A 15,078-nucleotide genomic window follows, 5' to 3' on the forward strand; every position below is an offset into this window, starting at 1 on the left:
CCTCCCTGGGCCCGAGTGGGCAGGGCAATCATCCTCCACTCCTCTCCTGCTCCTCCTGGATGGCCTCTCCCACCTGCATCTCCTGATCTCTCCGGCCTCCCTGCTATGCCCACAAGGACGCATGTGGCCTGGATCGGGCTTTGGATAGGGGAAACCAGCTTGGGAGCTCAGCAGGCTCCCCGGCCCTAGTGGGCCAGGCGATGGCCCTCCGCTCCTCTCTCTCTCTTCCGGGAGAGTCTCCCCCAACTGCCTCTCCTGATCTCCCTGGCCTTAGGGGGCACAGATCCTGTCTGGCCTCCACTTCTCCTCCCCCCTCAGTCCCCCTACATCCTACTGGTTCACTTTGGGGTTCCTCCCATCTCCTTGGGTGTCAGAGTCCCCCACCAGCGGCCAGCAGGCACCCTAGTTGTGGGGAGAAGCTAACTCCACGTCTTCCCACACTGCCATCTTGACTCCACCCTCTCTTTCCTTTTTAAGGCTGAACAATATTCCATTGTGTGAATATACCACAGTTTGCTTATTTATTTGTCAGTTTGTGGACACTTGGGTTGCTTCCATGTTTTAGCTATTGTGAATAATGCTGCTATAAACATGGGGGTATAAATCTCTCTTCAAGATGCTGCTTTCATTTTGTTTGGGTCTCTACCCAGAAGTTGGATTTCTGGATCATATGGTAATCATATGGTAATTCTATTTTTAATTTTTTGAGGAATCTCCATACTGTTTTCCAAAGCAGCTGTACCATTTTATATTCCCACTGACAGTGCACAAGTGTTCCAATTTCTCTACATCCTTGCCAACACTTGTTTTTCAGCCTTTCTTTCTTTCTTTCTTTCTTTCTTTCTTTCTTTCTTTCTCTCTCTCTCTCTCTCTCTCTCTCTACCCCCCTCCCTCCCTCCCTTCTTCCCCCAACCTCTCTCTCTCTTTTGCTAATAACTATCCAGATGGGTGTGAAGTCATCAGGCTAATTCTCATAGTATTTTTAAATACTCCTGACATAAATTTTTTTGCCTTAGAATTTAGTTATTTATATATTTATGTTTATCCCCATAATAAGCTGTATTTCAAGTGCAAGAACTATCTTATTTATCTTTGTATTTCTTCAGCTGTACTATGCATATAAGGGACAGTCAAATAATTTTTCTAAGTTAAACTTTTGATTTTGAGATAATTGTAGATTCACATGCAATTATAAGAAACTATACCAAGAAATGTTGTGTCTCCTTTACCTGGCCTCCCCCAATGGTAACATCTTGCAAAACCATAGTATAATATCTCAACCAGGCTTTTGACATTGTTTCAGGCAAGATATGGAACATTTCTATCACAGGACCCATCATGTTGCCCTTTTTTAGCGCTATCTACTCCCCTCCTATCCACAACCTCTCCTTAACCCCTGGAAACAAACAGCTAATCTGTTCTCCACTTGTAAATTTTGTCACTTCAAGAATGTTGTATAGATAGAATCATACGATATGTAAACTTTTGGGATTGAATTTTTTCACTCAGCATAATTCTCTGAAGATTCATCCAGGTTGTTGCATATATTAGTGGTTCATTCCTGTAACATAGTTTGTTTAATCATTCATCCTTTGAAGGACATCTGTTATTTCCAGTTTGGAGACAGAGAGATAGAGAGAGAGACAGAGAGAGAGAGAGAGAGAAAGACAGAGAGAGAGAGAGAAATTAAAGACCCAAATAAAAGGAAAGACATCCCACATCCATGGATCAGAAGTCTTAACACTGTTAAAATGGCAGTACTACCCCAAATTGGTCTACAAATTCAATACAATGCCTATTAGAATGCCAGCTGGCTTCCTCTTTGAAACTGACAAGATGACATAAAATTAATATGGAAGTGCAAGTGACCCAGAATCGCCAAAACAATCTTGAAAAAGAAGAACAAAGTCAGAGCACTTCCCAATGTCAAAACTGTCTATAGTAATCAAGACAGTGTAGTACTAGCATAAGGAAAGCTATATAGGTCAGTGGAACAGAATTGAGAGTCCAGAAATAAACTCTTACATTTGTGGTGAAGTGATTTCCAAAAAAATTGGTAGCAATACAATTTAATGGGGGAAGAATAGTCTTTTCAACAAATGCTACTGGGACAACTAAACATCTACATGGAGAAGAATGAAGTTGGATTCCTATCACGTACCATATACAGAAATTAAATTCAAATGTTTTATAGGCCTGTATGTAAGAGTTAAAATTATAAAACTCTTAAGAAGAGAACATACAAATAAATCTGTGTGACCTTGGGTTAGGTAATGCTTTTTTAGAGTCACATCAAAAGTACAACAGAAGAAAAAATAGATTAGAAGGACTTCATCAAAATAAAAAACTTTTGTGCTGCAAATGATATCAACAAAGTAAAAAGACAATGCACAGAATGGGGAAAACATTTGCAAATCATATATCTAATAAGAGATTTGTATCCAGAGTATATAAAGGACTCTTGCAACTTAGTAATAACCCAACTCAAAAAATGGGGAAAGGATCTCAGTAGACATTTCTCTACAGACACTACATAAATGGGCAAAAAGCACATGAAAAGATGCTCAACATCATTAATAATCAGAGAAATGCAAAACAAAACTATACCATTTCATAACCACTAGGATGGCTATAATTTACAAAAGACAATAGCAAATGTTGGCAAAGATGTAGAAAACTTGGAACCCTCATACATTGCTGGTGGGAATGTAAAATAGGCCTCTTTGGAAAACATTTTGGCAGTTCCTCGAAATGTGAAAAAATAGGATTACCATAAAGTCCAGAAATCCCACTCCTATTTATCAAAGAAGAATGAAAACATAGGTCCATGTAAAAACGTATACACAAATGTTCTTATCAGCATTATTTATAATAGCCAAAAAGTGTAAATAACTCAAATATTCCTACATCTATGCAAGGGAATATTATTTGGCAATAGAAGTAATGAAGTACTGATACCTGCTAAAACATGGATGACTCTTGAAAACATTACACTAAGTGAAGGAAGGCAGTCCCATAAGACCACACACACATTGTATGATTCCATTTATATGAAATGTTTAAAATAAAGCAGTTCATAGAGATAGAAAATAGATTAGGGATTGTCTAGGGCTAGTGCTGGGGTAGGAGTGGGGGAATGACTGCTAATGTGTGCTGGGTTTCATTTTGGGATGATGAAAAAGTTCTCACAATAGGTTGTGAGATTGTGGTATGATCATACAACTCTGTTAATATACTAAAAACCATTGACTTGTACAATTTAAATGGGCAAGTGGTATGGTATGTGAATTATATTCCAATAAAGCTGTTACCAAAAATGTGACGCTCCATTTTATATTCCTGCCAGCAAGGTATATGAGATTGCCATTGCCCACTTTAATGTTAATCAACACAAAAGCTAAGAAATTTGCCAGTTTGATAAACTACAACATTGGTTCACCTGAAAGAGATTTTGCTCCCCAGGAAACACTTAGCAATGTCTATAGACATTTTTGACTGTTACAACCAGGGTTGGGGGCTGCTGTGGATCTCTGGTAGGTAGAGGCCAGGGATGCCACTAAACATCCTGTAATGCATAGGGCAACTCCCTACCCCAAATAAATGTCCAACCTAAAAGATCAGTAGTGTCAAAGTTAAGAAATCCTGGACTAGAAATACCGTCTTGATTTAATTTCTATTTCTTCCATTATTAGTAAGGGTAAGTTATTCTATATGTTTACTAATTAGCTGTATCTTGTACATTTTCTGTTCACATCATTAGTTCATATTTCTCCGCAGTTTGTTCATCTTCCTTATATTAATAAGATATTAACTATTTACTGAGTTTATTTTCATCTGGTTTTTTTCCTCGTAAATTTTGTTTCTTTATAATGAGTATAAATATGTTTGTTTTTTCTACAGTCAGACATAATTTTTTAATTGTATCTAGTCTAAAAAGTTCTTCCCCTACCTGCCCGCCCCTTTCCTAATAATTTCATTTTTATTTAACTTTTTTTTCTTAGGGTTTTATCTTTTACATTTAACTTTTTTTTTTTTTTGCGGAACGCGGGCCTCTCACTGTTGTGGCCTCTCCCGTTGCAGAGCACAGGCTCTGGACGCACAGGCCCAGCGGCCATGGCTCACGGGCCTAGCCGCTCCGCGGCATGTGGGATCTTCCCGGACTGGGGCATGAACCCACATCCCCTGCATCGGCAGGCGGGCTCTCAACCACTGCGCCACCAGGGAAGCCCAACATTTAACTTTTTTAATGCATATGTAAATTATTATAATATGTATTATGAGATAAGGAATAATTTTTTTCTAAATAATGTCTGGTTTTTCTCCTTTTGAAGAAACATTTGGCTTATAGAACGTATTTTAGGCTCAAGATAACCTTCAAAAAGTGAAGTTTTCCACAGGATCATGCAAGAGAGGGAATGTGCAATTACTCCTTATCTTTCTTAACTATGGAACGCAATGACATTCCGTCAGGAAGTTAGGTGTTTATAATTCACCCAACTCAGGACAAAGCAGTAGTTACAGATACTACCATGTCAGTCTTGCAGAAATAAGAAATATCAAAGCTGGAAATGGAAATTGTTTGAAGTTTGAGATTAATAACTCTTTACTTAAATTAATGAACTTTCTGATATTATCAGAGAGTTGGGGAAAGTGATACTCAGTGTGTGTGCGTGTGTGTATCTGGTAAGAAGGAGGACACAATTTCTAATCAAGAAATTAAAAGTGGTTGTCAGTTTATAACATAATACAGACATTTTATGAGTCTCTGATAATACATCAGTTAAGTGAACGAAGAGGAATAAGTATAGGTATCTTCCTATTATTGTACAGATGGAGAATGAGTTGGATTCTGCTCGTTCTGAAATAGAACTCCTCAGGAGTCAGATGACAAATGAGAGAATCTCCATGCAGAATCTAGAAGCTTTGCTGGTGGCCAATCGAGACAAAGAATATCAGTCTCAGATAGCACTTCAAGAAAAAGAATCTGAAATTCAGCTTCTTAAAGAACACCTTTGTTTGGCAGAAAGTAAAATGTGAGTTGGTTAGCAATATGATAACATAAAGTCATTATTTCTAAAGTTTTGGTACTTTATAGATTAATAGAATTTCAAAGCTGGCGTTTAGACAATTTAGTGTCATAATTTGCTATTAATTAAACTGAGGACCCCAAATATTGTGATTTGTCTAAGATTTAGTACTTATTTCTATTATATGTTTATCTAAATTTATCTAAATTTAAGTTTAACCATCTTTGTTGATTGTTTGGGTATAAATGAACACCTACTGATCTAACATATTGCCTTTAGGAAATAACCAGATTAGAAGAAATTAAGCACTTCTGAAACCAGAAGAATTTTTCCATTTATGGACCCACCTGGTAGTGCTACCGTCTTTCCATTTGCCACATAATATTTCCCTATGTACCTGTAAGTGTATGCTGGTTACCTGGAAGAACTGCTGCATTTACAGAATGCTGAAGACTTCCCCCAGAGCATTGATTTTGACTTTTTTTTTTTTTTTTGGTGGTACGCGGGCCTCTCACTGTTGTGGCCTCTCACTGTTGTGGCCTCTCCCGTAGCACAGGCTCCGGACGCACAGGCTCAGCGGTCATGGCTCACGGGTCCAGCCGCTCCGGGGCATGTGGGATCTTCCCGGACCGGGGCACGAACCCATGTCCCCTGCATCGGCAGGCGGACTCTCAACCACTGCACCACCAGGGAAGCCCTGATTTTGACTTTTTATTTTAAGAATCCCTAATACTGTTAGCACCTTATTTACAAGACTGGAGGATTAGGTGGAAATGCCTGCCTGCATAGTGAATATTTTATTATTAAACATAGTGAATATTTTATTATTAAAATATTAAACTAATATTTTATTATTAAAATATTTTATTATTAAACTTAATATTTTATTATTAAACTCACTTCTCACAAAACTTCATGGGGACCCTTAGCCTCTGTTCTTATCTGTCCAACCTATAACACTTTTTCATCCAGCCTCAACTCTGCCCTCCCATCCGAGCAGGGGACGTGGGGAAGGACAGGAATCATGGTCTCAGGAATCAGCTACTTGTAGGAGCCCCGACTAAGCAAAGGCTGCAAAGCCAGGGCCCGTTTCCTTCAGAAACTGATTTTAGGTTTTGGCAGCTGTGATTGAGTCATTCTTTTCAATCACTGCAGCTGGGCTTTTGGGGTACCTTCAACCAGTTCTGCAGGATGATTTCCTCAAGCCGTAGATGGAAATTGCCTCAGTGAAATGTGCCGACTCTCCCACCTTAAGGGGTACATTCTGTTTTAGACTGGCTGGTGAGTAGTATCAAGTAAGCTTGATAAAGTTGTGTGTTCTTAGTCTCTCAATTTTAGACTCCAGCAGTCTGTAATGCAATCCTGAAAGCCAGCAGATAGGATAGAATGTTCTGTGCAAGAAGCATTCACCTCTGTCATCTGCCTCATGGTAGTGTGCCTTATCACAGGGTTTTTGAGGCAGTGTTTAGCCCTAAGGAAGATCCTGTTAAATTGAAGAGATTTTGTTTTTAACAGTAGATATATCAAATTTCATTGCAAGTATATATAAGGCATTTGGTCAATTAAATGTACATATATACACACACATTCATCATGGTGCTAGTGAATTCTAGTATTATATGCACTGGAATATGCACCTAATACCTTAAAGTACACTTGTAAAAATGATCTGCAGTAAATAAGTAATATAGGTAGATAATAGATAATAGTACCCCTCTAAACATAAAGAAACTGAGACAGAAAAGGTTTAACTAATTGAATGGGGCTGGGACAGCTTAGGCTTTTAGTAGGCTACTTTGCACATTTACTACATCTAAAGCTGGCATATTTTAGATGCACTAATACATCTATGAAAATGACAATTTTGCTTGGATCCAGCTGAGAAACCATTGCCAACATGGTTTCATGTACTCTAGGAGTCCTAGCCATATTTTACCTGTAATTAACTGTCACTCACATTCTTTTACACAGGGCCATCCAGAGTAGAGATGTGGCCCAGTTCAGGAACGCCATAACGCAGTTGGAAGCTGATTTAGACATTACCAAGAGACAACTAGGGACAGAGCGCTTTGAAAGGTAAGTGTGTCTCTATGCCACGTTCAGCCTGGAAAGCATTGTTCCTTGGATAACCACAGATTTTGGTTATTTCATGATGCTTAGATTTTAAAGCATGATTTGAACTATAGTTCTACGACAGTGTTAATAATGTCGCTGGATATAAAGTTTAGTAAAAGTCTCACTGTTTTGCTTTAGGGAAAGAGCTGTGCAAGAACTTCGCCGCCAGAATTACTCAAGTAATGCTTATCATTTGAGTTCCACAATAAAGCCAAATACAAAATGTCACTCACCAGAACGTTCTCACCATCGATCTCCTGACCGAGGCCTGGATCGATCAGTAGAAGAGTAAGTGGTTTAAGGATCCATTCTTCGGGAACCATATAGCAATAAAAACTGAATATCTGAGGGGGTAAGAAAACTCTGTAACAGTCTACCATTAATAGTGCTATTTAAACATCATTACATAATTAGATATGTAGACATAAAAATAAAGTATTTTGATAATTAGTTTTATATAAATATGTTAAAGAAAGGTCTATTTTATCTAATGTCTACATAAATTATATTTTTAAAATCTGATTTTCTTTTTTTTTCTACATCATACAGTTTTTTCATATACTTTCATTGACAAAATATTGGCTAATTATTACAGCACCATAAAATACATATACTTCAGGAAAATAATAGGCTAATTTTTCAGAGGAAAATATTTTAGATATATTCTTGTATGTCACAAATTTCGTAAAAACATTTTTATTTAGAAATAATCTCAACGTTACAAGAAGTTAAAAAAAAATAATACAAAGAACATCTGTGCAACCCTTTACCCATACTCACTATTATTAAAATTTTACCGCATTTGCTTTTTCTGTGTTTATGAGACAACACATGCTGTCTCATGCACTCACATTCTTGCACTTGTTCCTCCCTCTCTCTCTCTCTTCTATCACATTATCTTGCTAAATTCTTTTACTTTTTCATTAAGTTTTGTAATTGAATCTTTAGGGGTTTCCAGATATACTATCATGTCATCTGCAAAAAGAGATAATTTTATTTCTTCTTTTCCTATATGTATCTCTTGAATTGTATTCTCTAGTTGACTGCATTTGCCAGTATCATCAGAATAATGATAAATAGCTGTAGCAAAAGTGGACATTCTTGGGGCTTCCCTGGTGGTGCAGTGGTTGAGAGTCCGCCTGCCGATGCAGGGGACACAGGTTCGTGCCCCAGTCCGGGAAGATCCCACATGCCACAGAGCGGCTGGGCCCATGAGCCATGGCTGCTGAGCCTGCGCATCTGGAGCCTGTGCTCCGCAACGGAAGAGGCCACAACAGTGAGAGGCCCGCATACTGAAGTGGACATTCTTGTTTTAATTCTGACCTGTGGTGGGAATGCCAGTGGGGTTTGCCCATTAAGTAAGATACTGGCTTTAGGATTGAGGTTTATATGTTTTATGATATTAAGGAAATACTACTCATTACTATTTTTTCAAGACTTTTTATTAGGAAAGGATGTTTTTGTCAAGGGCCTTTTTATCATCTATGAAGATATGGTTTTTCTCTTTAGAACTATTAATATGTGAATTATATTAATAGATTTTCAAGTACTGAACCATCTTTGAATTTCTGGCATAGCCCCTACTTGGTCATAGTATATTATTTTCTTGGTGTTCACTATTTCATTTATTTTAGATCTGTGTATCAATATTCGTAAGTGATATTGGTCTGTAATTTTCTCTCTGTGCTATTTTTATCAAGTTTAGATATAAATGTTATATTTGTTTCAAAAAAAGAATTTGAAAATCTTTTGTTTACCATGCTTTGAAACAAGTTATATAGTTGGGGATTATTTGATCTCTAAAGATTTGGGTGAGTTTACCTGTCAAACCATGTGGCCTTGGTTCTTTTTTTTTGTGGGATGTACTTCCTTAATAACTTTTTCTATGCTTCTTTTTTTTTTAAAGCCTTGACACGACTTTTTTTTTTTAATTTATTAATTAATTTATTTTTGGCTGCGTTGGGTCTTCATTGCTGCACGCGGGCTTTCTCTAGCTGCGGTGAGAAGGGGCTACTTCGTTGCAGTGCACGGATTTCTCATTGCTGTGGCTTCTCTTGTTGCAGAGCATGTGCACTAGGTGTGTGGGCTTCACTAGTTGTGGCACACAGGCTCAGTAGTTGTGGCTTGCGGGCTCTAGAGCACAGGTTCAGTAGTTGCGGCGCACGGGCTTAGTTGCTCCACGGCATGTGTGATCTTCCCGGACCAGGGCTCGAACCCATGTCCCCTGCATTGACAGGCGGATTCTTAACCACTGCACCACCAGGGAAGTCCTCTATTGCTTCTTTGGAAATTGGTCTTTTTAAGCTTTCTATCTCTATTTGCCTAAAAGTTATCTAGGCTTTCAGTTATCTAGGTTTTCAAATTTATTTGCACAGAAGTAACCAATGCAATATCTTATAAATTTTAAAATTTCTTCTGTATCAATAGTTATATCCTTTGTCATTTCTTATTTGTATGTTTCGTCCTTTTTTTGTTGATTACCTTAGCCTATGGTTTGTTTACTTTGTTCATTGCTTCAAAGAACAAGCATTTTGATTTATTGATTTAATCTGTTTTTCTTTCTTATTAATTTCTGTTTTTATTTATATTATTTCCTTCCTTGTGCTTTTTCATTTACTTTGTTGGGTTTTTTTCCCTAGAGTTTTGAGTTAGAAATTTAATTCATTTATTACCATTCTTTCACTTTTATTGATGTAGATATTCAGAGCTATGAATTTTTCTGTGATCACTGCTTTAAATATATCCCATAGATTCTGATATATGGTGTTTTTGTGATCATTATTTTTCATAAATTCTGTAATTTCTGTTTGTATTTTCACTTTTACCCAAGAGTTATTTGATAGAAAATCTTTTAATTTTCAATGAGAAGAGCTTTTTTGTTTGTTGGTTTTGGTTTCATTTTTAATTCTGAGTGTTAATTGCATTGTGATCAGAGACTATTGTCTATAATATTTCTATTTTATGGACACTACTGATTTTTTTTGTACTTTACTGCATGATCAATTTTTGTGAACAGTTCATGTGCGCTTGAGAAGATACATTCTTTCTTATCAGAGTATAGTGTAATATATCTAAAAGATTTGCCTTTTTAATTTTTAGTTCTTTTATAATGTCGTTTAATTTTTGTTCACTTGTTTTACTAAGAATGGTGTTTTAAAACCTATTATTAGTATGTTTTTATTTCTTCTTATGTCTCCTATAAATTTTGTTTTATATAGGTGGTTTGCTGTTTTATTTGTGGCATAGATATTCTGAACTATCATATCTTTATTGTGAATGTGGCTTTTATGAAGTGTTATTTTCTGATGCGTTTAATTTTTTTGGAAGGAGGAAGGACTTGACGCCTGCTTTGTCTGGTATTAGAGTTACAACTCCTGTTTCCTTATTGTCTCCATTTGCCTAGTAGATCTTGGTCCATCACTTTATTTTTAACTTTTTTGAATCACTGCATTTTAAGTATCTCACTTCTATATAGTATGGATTTGAGTTTTGCTTTATGAATCATTTTGAAATTTTTTTAAAACAGGTGAATTAAGCTCCTTCATTTTATTGATATAACTTAAATTTGGCCTCAACTCTGTCATATCATCTTATGTTATGATAACCGCGTTTACTATGTGATATTTACTCTATTTGATTATTCTTCTTTGCTTGTGAACATTTCTTTTGATATTCAAGAAGTTTTGTGTTTCATTATAATGGTTACCTTTCTATTAATACTTTTAATAGTACCCTTAAAGTACCCTTTTTAAAAAATTTTAACTTTTTGCTGTTAGTTTTAAATGGTATCCTTTGACTGCCACCTATTATCCAGACAACAGTCAATGTACTTAATTTACTTTCCCCGAACCACTGATCTGTTTCTTGTTCCTCTAGTGTTGCCTTTTCAAGTTGTCATATAAATGGAATCATGTGTTAAGTAGTGGCTGACTTTCACTCAGCACTACATATCTGAGATTTATCCGGCTTGTTGTATGTATCAGATATTATTGGATATTCCTTTTAACTGCTGAGTAATATTCCATTGTGTGACTGTAACACAGTTTTGTTTTGCTTTGTTTTACTTTTTATTATTTTGAAATCATTACAGCAGTCTCACAGGTAGTTGCAAAAATAGTACAGATAGTCCCACATATCCTTCCCCCAGCTTCCCCAATGGCAAGCCAGGAAACTGACATTGGCATAATTAACCAGTCTATAGGCCTTATTCAGTTTTCGCTAGTTTTTACATGTGCTTGTGTGTGTGTGCAGTTTTTTTACACAGAGAACATATGACATCACCACAGTCAATATTCTGAATTGTTCCATCAGCCCCGAGGAACTCATTCCTTCATGATACCCTTTTATGGTCACAGTCCTCTCGTTCTCCTCCCTATTCCTGAGCAAACACTAATTTCTTCTCCAGCTCTATTATTCTGTCCTTTTGAGAATGTTGTATACATGGAATCACACATGGGATGTAAGTTTTTGAGACTGGTTTTTCTCTCTTAGCACAGTGCCCAGGAGATCCATCTAAGTTGTGTGTGTCAATAGTTCATTCTTTTTTATTGTTGAATCCATAGTATTGCATGATATGGATGTATCACAGCTTGTGAAAACTGAGTGAAAAAATACATTGTATCTGTTTTCTTACACAGAAGCTGAGGGAAAAATCCTAAGTCTTACCAAATTAATATTAGAACACATTTTTTTATTCATCATGAAATCATTGAGTTGAAAATATTAATCTACATAATTTTTTTCTCTCTTATAGGAATCTTTGCTATAGAGATTTCTGACACGTGAAAAGATTCTTCATATCCTTGGGAGAGGTCAAAGTTTCAAACTGATTTTTTTCTTGCTATATGATTGCATTTATCTTTTGAATGCTTGACAATGTTAAATGAATTTATTAACGTTGTGCCTCTGAATCTCTGTTTTCATGTGCCATATCGCAGTGATCTGAGATGACTTGTAAAAAACAAAAATGCATATGTCTCTTTCTATCCATACAGTAATAGTGAGTGTAAAACCTGCTTACTTCACTATTGAACACTGTTATGTTAACTCTCCGGAGTAAATAAAGAAGATTATAAAAAGGGGGAAAAGCGTTTTTACAAAACTGATTTTTTCTTTGTGATTTATGCTTTCATGGCTGGACAAGTTGTGCCACAATAGGTGCAGTGTACCAATACTGGCCTGGGACCCCATATTCCATTTTGGAACCAACGTGACATTAACTCTAGGCCATAATCTAACTTCAAAGCAGTAGATAGTACGAGTGTGTCAGGGTTTTTAAATACATAGTGTTGTACCACTAATTAACATACATTTTCTACAATTGTTTACCCTTACTATTTTTAGAAAGGTAGGTGATGCTATATCTGTCAAGAATGTAAAAATTTTTTAAAAGTCTGTATTTTTAATATGTTTTTCTTTAAAATATTAAAATACTGCAGTCAACTTAATTGCCATTTTATTTATTTATTTTTTTGCCTGTGGCAGCTGTCTATAATGTAGAGTACCAAGTTCAGTGGTGTTTCCTTATTTATTCCTTATTTATTCCCTAAAATCTCCTAAATCTCTTACCGTTTCTGTCCATAGACTTTGATTTAATGCTGATATTACAGTCTGAACACTACTGGTAAAAGCTATTTGTACTCTTGCCATTTTAATAATTTTTAAAAAGCCCTGTCATTAATAGTATTCATATGATGCAGACAGTTTCTCATTTTATAGAGTCACTATTCATTATGACTACAGTAATGTAGGATAGTGCCCCGATTTAGGTCTTGTTTATGCATTAGCTCTCTAATGTTTTTCACCATAAATTTATGCTCTATATTCACTTTACTTTGATTTTTAAAACCCTTGAGGTTTACACAGCTAGTTCAGGACAGTTATTACAGATTGGTTTTAAAAACTGAATAATTAAAAATAAGATGTCTTTTTATAAACATGTTACAGAATAATATACAAAAAGTTTTTCTTGCTGGTATTAAATAATATACCAATAGATATGCAAAATTAACCTCTGCTAGGTAGCAAAGCATCACAATATTCATTTTAGTCTCTCCACCTCCTAGAAGAGCTGATAAGGAGCTGAGTGTCACCTATTGCGTGCACTTAACATATATTGGGGTTTTTTTAATTAATTTTTATTGGAGTATAGTTGCTTTACAATGTTGTGTTAGCTTCTACTGCACAGCAAAATGAATCAGCCATACATTATACATATATCCCCTGCCTTTTGGATTTCCTTCCCATTTAGGACACCACAATGCATTAAGTAGAGTCCCCTGTGCTATACAGTATGTTCCCCTCAATTGTCTACTTTATACATAGTATCAATACTGCGTATGTGTCAATCCCAATCTCCCAGTTCCTCCCACTCCATCCCTTTTCCCCTTGTTATTTGTTCTCTACCTCTGTGTCTCTATTTCTGCTTTGCAAATAAGGTCATCTATACCAATTCTCTAGATTCCAAATATATGCATTAATATACAATATTTGTTTTTCTCTTTCTGACTTACTTCACTCTGTATGACTCTCTTTGATATTGTAAGTGGAGAGGGCAGTATGAGGGAGAGGGGCGTGACAGAAATAGAAATGAAGTATGTCAGAAAATATTTCCATACTTGATTAAAAGTATACTGTACTTGACTTGTGCCATTAATTGCAGAATACTTAAAAGGAAAATTATATGGTAAGTATAAAGGGGCCAACATTATCCAAAGGTAGGGAAACCTTAAGTATATTCTATGCTAAAATTCAAAGAAAAGATGATTTCTTATGGTAATATATATTTTTAATTAATTAATTTAATTAATTTGGCTGCATTGGGTCTTCGTTGCTGTGCGTGGGCTTTCTCTAGCTGCGGCAAGTGGGGGCTACTCTTTGTTGCGGAGCACGGGCTCTAGGCATGTGGGCTTCAGTAGTTGTGGCACACAGGCTCAGTAGTTGTAGCTCGAGAGCTCTAGGGTGAAGGCTCAGTAGTTGTGGTGCACGGGCTTAGTTGCTCCACAGCATGTGGGATCTTCCTGCACCAGGGCTCAAACCTGTGTTCCCTGCATTGGCAGGCAGATTCTTAACCACTGCACCACCAGGGAAGTCCTTATGGTAATATTTAAGAGCATTTATGGTTTTATTTTATTTTATTTTTTGTTAGTTTCCGCTTTAGAACAAAGTGAATCAGTTATACATATCCATATATCCCCATATCGCTTCCCTTTTGCGTCTCCCTCCCTCCCACCTTCCCTATCCTACCCCTCTAGGTGGTCACAAAGCACTGAGCTGATCTCCCAGTGCTATGTGGCTACTTCCCACTAGCTATCTATTTTACATTTGATAGTGTATTTATGTCCATGCCCCTCTCTCACTTTGTCCCAGCTTACCTTTCCCCTCCCCTTATCCTCAAGTCCATTCTTTAGTAGTTCTGCGTCTTTATTCCCGTCTTCCCCCTAGGTTCTTCATGACCATTTTTTTTTCTTAGATTCCATATATATGTGTTAGCATACGGTATTTGTTTTTCTCTTACTGACTTACTTCACTCTGTATGACAGACTCTAGGTCCATCCACCTCTCTACAAAAAACTCAGTTTCGTTTCTTTTTATGGCTGAGTAATATTCCATTGTATATATGTGCAATATCTTCTTTATCCATTCATCTGTTGATGGACACTTAGGTTGCTTCCATGTCCTGGCTATTGTAAATAGAGCTGCAATGAACATTATGGTACATGACTCTTTTTGAATTCTGGTTTTCTCAGGGTATATGCCCAGTAGTGGGATTCCTGGGTCATATGGTAGCTCTATTTTTAGTTTTTTAAGGAACCTCCATACTGTTCTCCATAGTGGCTGTATCAATTTATATTCCCACCAACAGTGCAAGAGGGTTCCCTTTTCTCCACACCCTCTCCAGCATTTATTGTTACTAGATTTTTTGATGATGGCCTTT

General features: G+C 36.5%; 1 protein-coding gene across 1 annotated transcript in view; it reads left to right on the top strand.

The window, feature by feature from the left end:
• Nucleotides 1–12,533, top strand: part of TSGA10 (testis specific 10) — a 105,777-nt gene extending 93,244 nt beyond the window's left edge. The window contains exons 17-20 of the mRNA XM_060027301.1: nt 4,831–5,033; nt 6,999–7,103; nt 7,281–7,430; nt 11,896–12,533. Coding sequence (XP_059883284.1) covers nt 4,831–5,033; nt 6,999–7,103; nt 7,281–7,430; nt 11,896–11,920 — 483 coding nt within the window. The 3' untranslated portion in view covers nt 11,921–12,533. The remainder of the gene's footprint in view (nt 1–4,830; nt 5,034–6,998; nt 7,104–7,280; nt 7,431–11,895) is intronic.
• Nucleotides 12,534–15,078: the final 2,545 nt, after the last annotated feature.

Source organism: Delphinus delphis, chromosome 12 (assembly GCF_949987515.2).
Source record: "Delphinus delphis chromosome 12, mDelDel1.2, whole genome shotgun sequence".
Taxonomy (NCBI): domain Eukaryota; kingdom Metazoa; phylum Chordata; class Mammalia; order Artiodactyla; family Delphinidae; genus Delphinus; species Delphinus delphis.